The sequence below is a fragment of the Neovison vison genome, chromosome 2 (genome assembly GCF_020171115.1).
Source record: "Neovison vison isolate M4711 chromosome 2, ASM_NN_V1, whole genome shotgun sequence".
In the NCBI taxonomy this organism is placed as follows: Eukaryota; Metazoa; Chordata; class Mammalia; order Carnivora; family Mustelidae; genus Neogale; species Neogale vison.
This window is the reverse complement of record NC_058092.1, coordinates 213,532,303-213,546,959: the sequence shown is the minus strand read 5'-3', so window position 1 is coordinate 213,546,959 and position 14,657 is coordinate 213,532,303. Positions and strand designations below refer to the sequence as shown.

The 14,657-nt window shown below is 41.7% G+C and overlaps 1 protein-coding gene across 1 annotated transcript in view; it reads left to right on the top strand.

Annotated features, from left to right (window-relative positions):
• Positions 1–8,917: 8,917 nt before the first annotated feature.
• FBXW4 (F-box and WD repeat domain containing 4) overlaps positions 8,918–14,657 on the top strand; it is an 81,680-nt gene continuing 75,940 nt past the window's right edge. Inside the window, exon 1 of the mRNA XM_044240348.1 lies at positions 8,918–9,669. Within this exon, the coding sequence (XP_044096283.1) occupies positions 8,948–9,669 (722 nt within the window). The 5' untranslated portion in view covers positions 8,918–8,947. The remainder of the gene's footprint in view (positions 9,670–14,657) is intronic.

The following is a 14,657-nucleotide window of genomic DNA, read 5'->3' as shown; positions in this document are numbered from 1 at the left end:
ATTATCACTCTTTCCTTAGAAGAGAACTTATAAGATCATACTTCCACGTATCCTTTTTTGAAAAAAAGATTGATTTATTTATTTTAGAGAGAGAGGGGGAACAGGAGAGAAGAGGGAGAGAGAACCCCAAGCAGACTCGGTGCTGAGTGCAGAGCCCCATGTGGGCCTTGATTTCACACCCTGAAATTGTGATCTCAGCTAAAACCAGTAGTTGATGCTCACATGACTGTGCCAGCTGGATGCCCTGCATGTGTTCTATCTTAGTGATGACCTTATTTCTATTTATCTATGTATGTTTGTATGGATATTGGTTTATAAGTATATATTTATTTATTTAAAGACATCCCCAGTTGATGATGAAAATTTCACAAGATTTTGTGGTTTCCTTCATTTTTAAGTTTTATATCTTCTGTCATCTTGTGCCAAATGAGTCTTCCTACTGACAGAGATCAGAAAAATCACAAATTCTGGTGCCACATGGCGACACAGGAGTTTATCTTATCCTAATGCAGATGGTGTACTCTATATCACCTGTTGACATGGAGAAGGCTATCTCAGATTAATGATAACATCACCTAACTGGCAGATCTGGGAATCTATTTTCTCTTCCCCACAGTTACATTTTGTATTTGTATCCTGTCAACCCCCTTGTTCTACTCATTATAGATATGGAGTATGGAGTCCTTAAATTTTGTATATATGTGTGTATATTTACATTTATATATTTAAATACATAATATCATTTCTATAAAAATTGGTACTTGGAAATGTCTGTTTTCTCATAGTTGTAAAGTTAGGACGGTATCTTGGAATGATATCTGTCCTTATGGAAAATGAATCTTTCTTTTTTTTTTAATTTGATAGACAGAGATCACAAGTAGGCAGAGAGGCAGGCAGAGAGAGAGGGGGAAGCATGCTCCCTGCTGAGCAGAGAGCCCGATGCGGGGCTCAATCCCAGGACCCTTGGGATCATAATCTGAGCCGAAAGAAGAGGCTTTAACCCACTGAGCCACCCAGGCGCCCCAGTATCATGTATTTGTAATGATTAATGGACCATCAGAATTCCCGTTTATACCTAACATCCTTTTTCTTTTTTGCTCCAGGATAGCCCATTAAATTTAGTTGTCATGTCTCCTTTGGCACCTCTTGGCTGTGACAGTTTCTTAGACTTCCCTTGTTTTTGATGGTCTTGACATTTTTGAGGAGCACTGGTCAGTTAGTTTGTAGAATGTCTGTCAGTTGGGATTTGTCTGATTTTTTTTTTTTCATTATCAGACTGAGATTATAGGTTTTGGGGAGAATGCCACAGAGATAAAGTACCATTTTCAGGAGTGCCTGGGTGGCTCAGTCAGTTAAACATCTCCCTTTGGCTTGGGTCATGATCCCAGGGTCCAGGGATTAAGTCCTGTGTCACACTCCCTGCTCAGCCAGGAGTCTGCTTCTCCCTCTCCCTCCGCCAGTGCCCCACCACATGCACTCTCCTTCTCCCTCTCTCAAATAAATAAGTAAAAGCTTAAAGGAAAAAAAAGTACCATTTTCATCACAATATATCAAGGGTACCTCTTATCAACATGACTTATCACTGTTGATGTTGACCATGATCACCTGGCTGAAATAGTGTTTGTCAGCCTTCTCCACTATAAGTTTACTCTCCCCGGCCTTTCCATACTGTATTCTTTAGAAGGAATCGCTATGTGCAGCCCTCACTTTAGGAGTGGGGGTGGGTGAGAGTTAATGCTCTGCCTTAGTGAAGATGAAATAGAACACACATTATTAGGGATTCTTCTGCATGGATGATGTATAAAATTAATGTTTTATTTTTATACTTTAATACTTTATTTTATACTTTAATATTAAAATGAACTAATACTAAAATATTAAAATGAACTAATTTAATTATTTCTTATATTTAGATGTAAATGCTTATTAGGATTTTTCAAGAACTGATTATGTAATACATGTTCACTACAGAAGACCTAAAAATGCAGAAAAAGTGTAAAGCAACAGCAGTAGAACTATCCATGATTCCATCTCTTACAAGCATCCGTTTCTAGCATTTGTTCGTATTTCCTTCTGGTATTTTTTCTGCAGAAAGTATTTTTAAACTGTCCTTTTTATTTATTTATTTTTGTTTAAATTCAATTTAGTTAACATATAGTGTATTATTAGTTTCAGGGTAGAATTTAGTGATTCATCAGTTGCTCATTACCTCAAGTGCTGTCCTTAAGGCCCATCACCCAGTTACCTTAAAGTTGCTTCATATGAAATAAAAATCTTTTGTCTTTGAATAGGACAAAGATGGTGGATTCATTAAAAAAACAGAAGATCTTGGTGGTATATCTAACATGATGAATATAAACTACCAACCCGATAATTTCTGAAAACAAAACTTTAGACTCCATCCTTCTATTTGTGAGATGCTCACGTGTTTATAGATACAGTATTCATTGTTAGGCCTCTTATTTCTTCTCGTTTTTTTTTCTTATTTTTTTTTTAAGATTTTATTTATTTATTTGACAGAGATCACAAGCAGGCAGAGGGGTGGGGAGGAAGCAGGCTCCCCGCTGAAGCAGAGAGCCCAATGCAGGACTCGATCCCAGGACCCTGGGATTTATAGATCATGATTTATAGATCATGACCTGAGCCAAAAGCATAGGCTTTAACCCACTGAGCCACCCAGGAGCCCCTCTTCTCATTTCTAATACTCTAATTTGTTCTTTATTTTACTAATACATGATACACATTTTAGATGGAATAAATAAAGTTTAATGAAACTTAGGTGGCTAGTTAAAAATTCTGGTTGGACGCCTGGGTGGCTCAGTGGGTTAAGCCTCTGCCTTCGGCTCAGGTCGTGATCTCAGGGTCCTGTGATCTAGCCCCACATCAGGTTCTCTGCTCCACAGGGAGCCTGCTTCCCCCTTTCTCTCTGCCTGCCTCTCTGCCTACTTGTGAGCTCTCTCTCTGTCAAATAAATAAATAAAATCTAAAAAAAAAAAGTTCTGGTAATAATTTAGGCTTCAAATCTCCAACTTTCTTATTACATGGCATGTTTGGACTCATGACGACTTTTTCTTTTTGATAGGCTTTATTGACTTTGTAAAGGTGATACTTGCTTCCTATTTAAATAAATCAAGGAATACAGAAAAGTACAAAGTAAAACCTAAAAATTTATTACCTAGAAATAACCATTATTTTTCAAAAAAATTTTATTTGAGGGGTGCCTGGGTGGCTCAGTTAAGTGTCCAACTCTTGATTTCAGCTCAGGTCTTGATTTCAGGGTTGTGAGTTCAGCCCTGTTTTGGGCTCCATCCTGGGTCTGGAGCTTGCTTAAACAATATTTTTTTTCATTTGAGTATAGTTGACCACAATATTGTGTTAATTTCAGGTGTACAGCATACTGATTCAACTTCTTTACACGTTATGCTGTGCTTAAACAAGGTAGTTACCATCTGTCACCATATAACGCTATTACAGTGTTACTGGCTATATTCCCTATGCTGTGCCTCTTATTCCTGTGACTTTACTCATCCCATAACTGGAATCCTGTGTCTCTCACTGTCCTTCCTATTTTGTCCACTCCCCTCCCCCTCCCCTCTGGCAACCACCAGCTTATTCTCTGTATGTATAGGTCTGATTCTACTTTTTGTTTATTTACTTGTTTTGGTTTTTAGATTTCACATGAGTGAAATCATATGGTATTTGTCTTTCTCAGTCTGACTTCTTTCACTTAGCATAATACCCTCTAGGTCCATCCATATTGTTGCAAGTAGTCTAATATTATCCTTTTTATGGCTACATAATATTCCAGCAGAGATGTGTGTGTGTGTGTGTGTGTGTGTGTGTGTGTGTGTGTGTGTGTATACATACACCACATCTTTCTTTTCCATCGTATATGGACACTTAGGTTGTTTCTGTATTTTGGCTATTGTAAATAATGCTGTAATAAATGTAGCGGCACTTTATCTTTTCAGATTAGTGTTTTGTTTCTTTTGGGTACATACCCATTAGTGGAATTATTAGATTATATGGTATAGAAAGAACCATTATTAGCATCATTTCACAAAATCTCCCCTTGCATATTTATAAACAGGGATAAATTTACAAAAAGGGGTTATATAATATGTACCATACATATATGGTTATTTTATTTATTTATTTGTAAAGATTTCATTTATTTCCTTGAGAGAGACAGAGAACACAGAAGGAGAGTGAGAAAGCAGATTCCCCACTGAGCAGAGAGCCCGGCATGGGGCTTGATCCCAGCACCCAGAGATCATGACCTAAGCTGAAGGCAGATTCCTAACCGACTGAGCCAACTAGGTGCCCCATATATTGTTATTTAAATTTAACAAAGGAAATTGAAGCTGAAGCAAATTGTTAAACTTTAGTTAAATGTTCTTTTGCAAGATAGATTAGTTCCTACAAGTCGCTTTAAAGTTTTGCAGAAAGATTAAGGATAGCACTAAGAGGGACGCCTGGGTGGCGCAGTTGGTTGGACGACTGCCTTCGGCTCAGGGCGTGATCCTGGAGTCCCGGGATCGAGTCCCACATCAGGCTCCCAGCTCCATGGGGAGTCTGCTTTGCTCTCTGACCTTCTCCTCGCTCATGCTCTCTCTCACTGTCTCTCTCAAATAAATAAATAAAATCTTTAAAAAAAAAAAAAAAAGGATAGCACTAAGAGGCTGGAGGTCTACATAGTTAACTCTTAGAAAGTGTTGGAGATGAGAAAGGAGCTACTTTAACTACTTAGAAGCAACTTTTATTTAGATACCAGAATTGCTTGATGGTCAGAGGTGAAGTATACTACTATTAAGTGTGTCTATCAGTTGCTAGGGATCTCAGAGGACCCTGAATTCAGTGTCTTTTTCCATTCTCTGCTATGTATGGTAAAGGCATGGTTTGGAGTATAGCTTTGGGGCTAGACTGCCAGTTAGGAACCATGAGGCCACAGGCCTCAGTCTCATCTCCTGCAAAAAACTGGGTTAATAGTATCTTCCTCATGTGACTGTTGATAGGATCAAGATAATACATGGAAAGCTCTTGTAATAGTGCTTGATCAATAGTGTTTAATAAATATAAGCTATTATTATTATAATACAAGAATAATGATGAGCATCTGAACTGCTATATGCCATTGAAAACTATCATTCACAAAATAATCTCTTTCTAATTCATCTCAGAATGATTTCTCTGTTAAATCTGCCCACTTCCTAAAGTTGAAGGCTGGAGCCCTGAGTCTTTGACCAATGGGTACATAGATTCCTGTCTGAGACTGCCTCCTATGTTTTTAAGAGTGGATGGAACACACAATTCTAGTATTGTTTACAATCCCAAGCATACATTATCACCTATAACAGCAATAGTCACTACTATGCACATCACTTACATGGACATGCACAAAGAACTTTATTTCTATACTTTAAAATCCTCTTTAAAAGTAAATAATGCTAGTGTTTCTAAATACCCAATATGAAGTTCATATTGAGTCTTAAGTTTGTTGTTTTTGTTAATTTGACAGAGAGAGACACAGCTAGAGAGGGAACACAAGCAGGGGGAGAGGGAGAGGAAGAAGCAGGCTTCCTGCAGAGCAGGGAGCTCAATGCGGGGCTCAGTCCCAGGACTCTGGGATCATGACCTGAGCCGAAGGCAGACACCAGACAACTGAGCCACCCAGGTGCCCCGAGTGTTAAGTTTTTTTTTTGTTTGTTTGTTTGTTTATATTTTTATTTATTTGACAGAGAGAAATTACAACTAGGCAGAGAGGCAGGCAGAGAGAGAGAAGGAAGCAGGCTCCCTGCGGAGCAGAGAGCCCGATGCGGGGCTCGATCCCAGGACTCTGGGATCATGACCTGAGCCGAAGGCAGAGGCCCTAACCCACTGAGCCACCCAGGCGCCCCGAGTGTTAAGTTTTAATATATTCTCCGTTCCATGTTTCTGACTAAGTTGAAAGTAGTCTAATGTCCTCAGTTTACTTATTAGTATGCAAATTAAAATTTTAATAAAAAGCCTTATAAAAATAAAGGTAAATTTTACTCCCTACGTTATTTTATTATGATTGCTTCCTGAATTTGAACTTCAAGGGAGTTGATGACTTTTCTTAAAAATATTCTAAAGTCCACTGTATTCTTTCTATCTCCCTTTTTGGGGACTATTAATAAATTTATATTAATATAAATATTAATATATTTATTTTATTTCAGGTACTCCATGAAGAATATATACATTTATTTTCATTATAAATCCATCTTTCAGGCATAGTTGATTTTTTTTTTAAGTGCTTTATCCCAAAAAAAGAATTTTGAGGTAAAAATTACCTGGGTTTCTTCTCATGCGCAGGACTTTAGGGATACACATCACCACCAAGTAACAGAACGTATGCCAATTTTCCATTTTGGCTTTGCCTTTCTACATAGTAGGCTTTTTTGGGTAAATCATTAAACCATAAATTCTAGTTCAAACAGTTCACTTGATTTCTAGTTTGAGTGTGAAAGAGGGTGATTTGATGTTTTTAAATGATGGTGTAGTTTCTCCATCAATAAAGGTAACATAGGGTAAAGAATAAGTTACATTTCTGTGAAGGTGGATTTTGACTTGATTTATGTTGGGTTAATTAAAGAAGTTTTTGTGTCTTCCAGTTCTCCAGTAAAACTAGGTCATGTGCATAAACTCAGCTTTACTCTATAGAGGAATGGTTAAAAAATAGTCAAATAATAAGAAATTACAAATATGTCTAAATCTGAACACAAAATATAAGAACCATATGCTATATTCATTTGTCTTCCTTCCATCATGGCTCATGGTACATAAATGTAGCAAAATAAATAAATGTTGAGTTGACGACCTTGCCTCAGTTTGTAGTATTCCTGCCTCAAACCTTCTAACAGTAGGATACCTATGAATAAATTTCTTTATAATCATCTTTAAGAGATAGTCTAAATTCTTTAGTTGTACTGAATATCATATCAAATATTATTTTTATTTAAGTAAACCACTGGCTGGAGTTTGGAAATCTTTTTCTACTCAAAGCCTTTGTTGCATTTCTTTTTTTTTTTTTTTTTAAGGGTATTTTTTGTAACAGGATTTGACCTGTAACTATTACTGAGCATTTTTTTAGAGGAGTTCAAAGCATTTTACAGGGATCATCTCATTTATCCCTCGAAAGTAAGGCAGAGGCATTATCTCCACTATAAACTGAGAACACTAAAAGGCCAAGATAGGTGGGGTTTTTTGTTGTTGTTTTGCTAAGATCAAAAAGTAATTCTAGGGCAAAGCCAGATTCCGGTCTGACCTTGTTACACGATGCTTCTGCAGCATAATAATGCTGTGTCGTAGCTTTCCTAGGTCTCCCCTTGGCTCTCCTAGGTATCGAATAATTTCCAGAGGTGATTTCCCATTCATTCTTGCTCCCTGAAAATGGGCCTTCAGAGATAAATACAAAATAAAACGCTTAAATAGGATTTGGGGTACAGGCTACACAGGGTTAGTCATCTTCTTCCCAAATCTTACTTCCTAGTCCAGTGCTATGTATAGAAAAACAGTTGGGGCCATAAATGCAAGTCACATGTACAGTTTTATTTAATTTTTAATTTGCTCTTAATTTTTATTATTTTTAAAGATTTTATTTATTTATCTGACAGAGCACAAGAGGGAATACAGGCAGGGGGAGCAGGAGCGGGAGAGGGAGAAGCAGGCTCCCAGTTGAGGGGGGAGCCCAACTCTGGGCTCTATCCTAAGACTCTGGGATCATGACCTGAGCTGAAGGCAGACGCTTAATGACTGATGTGCCCCTTATTTTAAAAGATTTTTAAAATTTATTGAGAGAGTGAGAGTATGGGCAAGAGGGGGGCAGAGGGAAAGAGACTCTCAAGCTGGCTGCCCCCTGAGCACAGAGTCTGATGGGGGCTCCATCTCACAACCCTGAGGTAATGACCTGAGCCCAAATCAAGAGTTGATGCTCGACTGACTGATCCATCCAGGGGCCTCTACAAATTACCTAGTAGTTACATTAAAACATATTTTATTTACCCAGTGCATCAAAAATCTTTATCATTTCAACATGTAACATGAAAGTATTAAGGTAAGTAACATGCTTTTTCTTATATGTCTTCAAAATCTGTTGTATGTTTCCCATAGCACACCTCAGTTTGGATCAGCCACCTTTCAGATACTCAGTAGCTACAAGGGTCTGGCAGGATGTGTTGGACAGCTTGCATAGACTTCAGTAGGGTTTTCTTAGCTCTCCCTTCAGATTGGTGCCCTTGTGAATGGAACGCGTGGTGTTGGGGAAGGACTCCTGGGTGGGACCTTGGAGAATCCATTTGCACTTGTGTGGTAAATAGTAAGAAGCCCGAGGTTTTGTCCTTTCTTGGTACATCACTGGGAGTTACTGATTCAGGACCTAGAGGACTGCAGCCTCCCCAAATGTCTAAAACACCCAACTCACAGTCCTGAGCAGGTTCCTACCCTGCGGGAGGACCCGGCCCAAGGAAAGTGCTAAGTCCCAGGGCTGCGGTGTCCGGGGTCCCTGGGAAGTGGCCTGTCGAAAGGAGGCATCACCCAGGGAAGAGGAGGGCTCCTAGAGAGGGAAGGCCACCCAAGTGGATGCTTCTTGAGGGCAGAGGTACTACTAGGTAGATTCGTAGAAGGCGGAAGCTCTTCTTGGGGCCTTGGGCGCCCCGCAGCCGGCCTCGCATGCCAGACGAATGAATGCATGTGCTTCCATCCGATGCTCCCGGCGGCCCTGTCCAAGGGGGAGGGGGCCCGCTCCCTGGCCTGGCCCGCACCCCGCAGCGGCTCCACGGCTGCGGGTGTGAGGGGCGGGCCCAGGTTTCGGCCCGCGCCGCCCCATGTGACCCGGTCCGACATGGTGTCGCCTCCTCCTGGGGCGGCGGCGGCGGCGGCGGCGGCGGCAGCTCGCCTCTGCTTCGGGCTGTGCCCGCGGCCGCTCATGGGCAGCCAGGGCCACCCGGGGCCGCCCGGGAACGGCGGGCCGGGCGAAGGCGAGGGCGGGGAGGCGAGGAAATTGCAGGAAGGGAGGGTTGCGAGGGGGAAGCGAAGGAAGGCGAAGGGGAAGGGAAAAGCTGGAGCAGGGCAGGGCGGAAGAGGAAGCGGGGCGGAAGGGAAGCCGGGGCTGCAGAAAGCGAAGGAGGCAGCGGGGCTGGGGGCCGAGGCGGGAGCCAGGGCAGGCCCGGGGGAGGAAGGAGAGGGAGGCGGAAACGTGGAGGAAGGGGCGAGAAGGATCGTGCGGGAAGATGAGGGGAGCGCAGGGGCGGGGAGGGAGGCTAGAGGAAGAGGTGATGGGAAGGAGGAGGAATGGAAAGTCAGGCCTGGGCGGCGGGAGGACGCGAGGCCGGGGAGAGCGCAGGGACGAGGGGCTCAGGCTTGGGGCTGCATCGCCGGGGCTGGGGCGGCAGGGGTGGCCGTGGCGGCGGCGGCCGAGGAGGAAGCCCCGGTCAGGGAGCCGGCCGGCCGCCCCGCTGCGGGGCCAGCGCTCTTGCGCCTGCCGGAGGAGCTGCTGCTGCTCATCTGCTCCTACCTGGACATGCGGGCCCTCGGCCGCCTGGCGCAGGTGTGCCGCTGGCTGCGGCGCTTCACCAGCTGCGACCTGCTCTGGCGCCGGATAGCCCGGGCCTCGCTCAACTCCGGCTTCACGCGGCTCGGCACCGACCTGTAAGCGCCCGCTCACCCGCCCGCTCCCCGCCCCGGGCCGGCCGGCGTCCCGGGAAAGGGCGGGGCGCCGCGGCCTGGTCGGCCCGGGGTTGTGTCGCACCCCGAAAGCGAGGCCCAGGCCCAAAGCCGGCCTCGGCGGGGACCCCTCCCCAAGGGCCCCTCTCCTATCGGAGCCCTCCCCCCTTCGCCCCCAGGAAGCCTCCCTTGAGCATCCCTCAGTCGGTACCCTCCTTGGGCAGCTTCTCACAATTAGCCATCTTAAGCACTGCCTTCAGCTTGTAATTGTGTCTTCCCTCCCAGAAGGTAACTGGCCCGGTTCCTCAGTACCCCCAAGAGCCAGGCTGGTCTGAGGCTTCCTTGGCGCCTCCTTGGTCCAGGTGTAGGACCCAAGGCCACTGTGTGGCCTATCAGAACGTTGTTACGGACATTCACCGGCTCACCCTCTTCTGAAGGTTGTTAGGCTGCAGGATTCAGATAAAATCGCATATGGAGAAAAGACCTGAAAAGAAGGCCCCTGGTCCAAGTGTCAACTGTAGTTTGACTTGATACAGGCAGAATGATACAAAAAAGGGTGCCTGCTTATGGCAGGGGACTGGTTTAGGTCCAGGTGGTATACCAAGGCATGGTACTGCAGTCTGGCCTGTTTTAGGTAGGATCTGAGACCTGTGAGTGGAAAACGTACTTGAGCCATTTGAGCTGTTGAATAGGAAGGGGAAAAAAAATAGAATTGGGTGAGTAAAAGCTTTTTAGATTGCACCTAAAACTCCATCCAATTTGGGTTTTAAAAAGTAATTCTAAAACAGTATAACAACATTAGTTCTTTAAGCCGCAAAGTGTTATAATACCACCACCTTTATTTAAAATAACTTTTCAGTTGCATACTTCTTCCCCCATCTCAGTTGCTGTTTTACTGATCCTGCCAGAATAGGTGCATAATAAATGTTTGTAAACTCTATCATAATGAGATTAAAAACATTCCTCTAATATTAAACTTTAATGTCATGTCCAGATTTTTGCTATTATAGACAACAGTGAAATGAATAAAGCATTTTTGGGTAACAGCTTTTGAGATACGTCACATACCACACATTTTTAAATTAATTCCTTAGGATAAATGCTCAAGATGGGCATTACTGGATCAAAGGTTATGGATTGTAAAATTCTACCAAGTTACGGTGGCACCAGCAAAGAATCATTAAACCAGTTGCATGTGAAAATTTAAAAATCTGCTAAAATGGTCATATGATTGTATCCCAAAGTTTTATTTTTTGCTTTTTTTTTTAAACTACTGACCCCCATAAATATTTTTCCATGTGTTTGTTTCACCTGTGAGATCATCTGTACATAGTCTTTGCCCATTTATTATTGGGGTCTTGATGTTTTTCTCATAAATTTGGAATCCTGTGGGTCATAGATACTAGACTCTCATCTGTCATCTTTGATGCAAATATTTTCTCCAGTCCTTTTTACTTTCCTATTTTTTAGCCTATAGAAATTTTACACTTAAATATGTCAGAATCTCTCGGTCTTTTGTCATTTTTTTCTTTTTTTACCCCAAAGCTGAGAAATTTACAAATTCTCCACAGACCTGATGAATCTTCTTTTTGATATTCTGCTGGCTTTCTTATATTTGATTTTTTAAAGATAGTTAACACTTTCATCAATATCAGTTTTATTCTGGTGCAAGGGTGAGTTTACCTTCTCTTTTTTTCCCCTAAACGACTACCTAGTTATCACTATACCTTTTGTTAAGTAATTCTCTTTCACTTTGTTTTAGAAAGCTTATGTTGTCAGTCATTAAGTTTAGGTGTGTATAGACACACACACACACACATCTGAACTTCATTTTCTTCTGCAGATATATTTTTCCATTTTCCTACTGTTTTAAATATTGTTATTTTTTGGTAGAATCTGATATCGGTTAGGGTTAGATTTATCCTTTTTATGTGGTGTGTCAGGTCTCCACTCCCATTCAACTCCCTAGCAAAAAAAATTCTGTGCCTTTTCAGAAGTTTCTGTTGTTTTCACTGTAAAGTTCTTACATATCTGTTGTCAAATTTTTTCCTAAGTATTCCTGTATATGTTATGTATTTTGTTTTTATTGTGAATGCAGTCTCTTTTTCAGTATGTTTTTCGCCTGGGTGTTACTAATGATGTGCAAGTTTACTATAATCTTTTGTAAATTTTGAACCAGATTATTTTGCTTAACTTTTATTCTAGTATGATTTTGTCTGGTTATCTAGTCAGGTTTTTTATCTAGTATGATGATAATGATTCTTTGGGATCTTTTGGCATGCAGTCTTGTTACCTTCATTTCTTATAAGAAAAATTCTTTCAAAGGACTGATCAGTTGACCTTTAAGGGAAGTTGGCTAAAGTGACTGAAACCCAAGCCAGCTAAGGCAAAGCTTTCTTTCCTTATAGAGACTGAATGAATGAAAGAATTGATGTTTATTTTTCTTTCCTTTTCAGATGTTCTAAAAGAGAGATAATGGGAATGAGTGTTCGTTCTGTGAGCAAAAACAACAAAATGAAAATGAGTTTATAGTATAAAGTGCTTTGAGACTGTCAGGTGATAGGCTTTATTATTTATTAGCCATGTGTGTTTTGATTTCTTGCCCATGTCCTAGGATGGGGTATCTCCGACCTTCTAGGGAAGTTGTTTTACCACAGCACTTGATAAAGAGCAGGGTCACTGCTCATGTTTTCTGAGTTGAGGGAAGAAGTTATGCGTGTTACAGCAGGTGGAGAGAATGTTTACCAGTGTGGTCTGTTTCTGGACAGCTGCAGAGACGTGATAAGCCACCAAGAGAGGTGGTTGTCATCCCCGGAGGGAGCCAACATACACCCCAGTCCTCTAAGGGCGTCAGAGAGCCTGGGCCCAAAGTATGAGACTATGGCTGCTTGAATAGTGGCAGGACAGTAGTTTATGATTTGGACTAGTTAACTGCAGACTGGACAGTGGGCTGTTTTTATGAGCACAGCACAAAACTTCAGTTAATCAGAAGTTACACAGCCTCACTGGACCTGAGTTTTATCATCTATAAAGAATTTTATACTTTTACATTTTACTACCCAGTAAAACGAGGCTTAAATGTATGAATGTGGAAGAACCAACACAGTGTCCAGCACATAGTAGGTATTCAATAAATTGTGGTGAAATGGAACTCTTTCATTGCTTGGCTTCTCTAGTCCATATTTAGCAAAAGAGATGGTTTGAATTGGAGGTGCTACTGAAAGACAGGAGGTGGGAGAAAACACACACACACAAAGCTTAGTTTCTCTCACCTGTCCTGAATGTTTTTGGAAGCATGACAGCAGAACCTGTGGGCCTAGGGTCTGTACTCCGCGCTGTAAGAGCCTCTTGATTCTCAGAAACACAAACTGCTAAGGTTTACTGACCTTCCGGCCCAGGGCAAGTCCCATTCAGTCTGGCTGTTCCTAACTGATCATAGCTTTGTTGAGTAAGATGAACTGCTTTGGCTCCTTGTGATTTGTTAATGGTCTTATACTTGTGCTTGAAGGCATTTTGGCCACTTTAAAACCACAAACAAATAATTTGCTTCCCTTCAGGCCTCTTGCCCAAACAGTGAACTTGGGTAGGTATCGTGAGCTTTTAAAAAAAAGTGAACACAAAAACAGTTTGAATCAGTCATCTGGTTTATTTTTTTTTATTTTTTATTTTTTTTAAAGATTTTATTATTTGACAGAGAGAGATCACAAGTAGGCAGAGAGGCAGGCAGAGAGAGAGGAGGAAGCAGGCTCCCTGCCAACCAGAGAGCCTGATGCGGGTCTCGATCCCAGGACCCTGGGATCATGACCCGAGCTGAAGGCAGAGGCTTTAACCCACTGAGCCACCCAGGCGCCCCTCAGTCATCTGGTTTAAAATCAGTTTTCTTTGAAGGTTTTATGAAGCCGGGGGGAATAGAAATATCTTTAATATAAAAATCAAGGAAATGTTTCATATAGTGGTCTTTTAAGTTTTCCCTGAAGAGTAGGGGGAAGCTAACCTAGTTCGGTCTTCAAGAGCAAATGAGTGAAATTTAACCCCGTCGGTTTATAATGAAGGCTAGATGCAAGAAGTAGACAGTATGACAGGTGGAAGAGCAGAGGTGCTATCTGTAAGTTCTAATACTGAAAATGAACAAGAACAGAGAATACAGTATAGCTGTTTATAGAATCTAAGAGTTTTTAAAAGATACTTTGGTCAGTCTCATGTTAATTCCTCCCAAATTAAGTCCTGTGTGTTTTCAAACTTGAATTTTATTTTAGCTATCCTTTGCTCAATAGCTGGTACGCCCTTGCATTTACTTGTGGTAGATTTGCCTAGAATTAACAATGGGTGTTTAGGAAGTAAGGCTCTGAGGGGTTTGCCCTGGCATGTACATTCATTCCTCAGCCAGGGTCTTGCAGGCTTGGAGCTCTTTGAGGCTGGGGAACAGGGTATCTATTTCAGTGATGATTAACGTCCAAAGTGGTCAGATGGATACAGATAAGCAGAGTGTGTTTGTTTGTTTTAAAATGATTGCACCTAAGAGCATTTTTGGGGTCTAGAAAGCATAAAGTTTCCTTTCCTAACTCTGACCTGGAGAAGGCGTTGCTGCCTGGTTACATTTAAGGTCTGAACAGTGATTTTCAGAAAACAATTAGCAACTTAAAATAGCTTAGGCTTTCTCCTTTGCCTTCCTGCCTTACCTAGGAAGGGGAGTCACTTAACTTGTTCTGTAGTTGGTTGAAAATTTCATAGTTGCGTGTATTTCTCTTTAGCCTTTCTGGAAAGGCTTTATTTTGAATCGTTTTGTGAGTTAATAAAAGCTGAGTTCAGTCCACAGGCTTAAAATAAATAAAACAATACACCTGTGGAAGCAGGAAATGGTCTAGTGCAGTTAGTACCTCCCAGTGCATACTGGAAGAAAAGAAGAAGCCTTTTCTTCCAAGACCGTGTCAGAATATAGCGCTGCTTATATCCTTTCCAGTCTTCCAAAACTT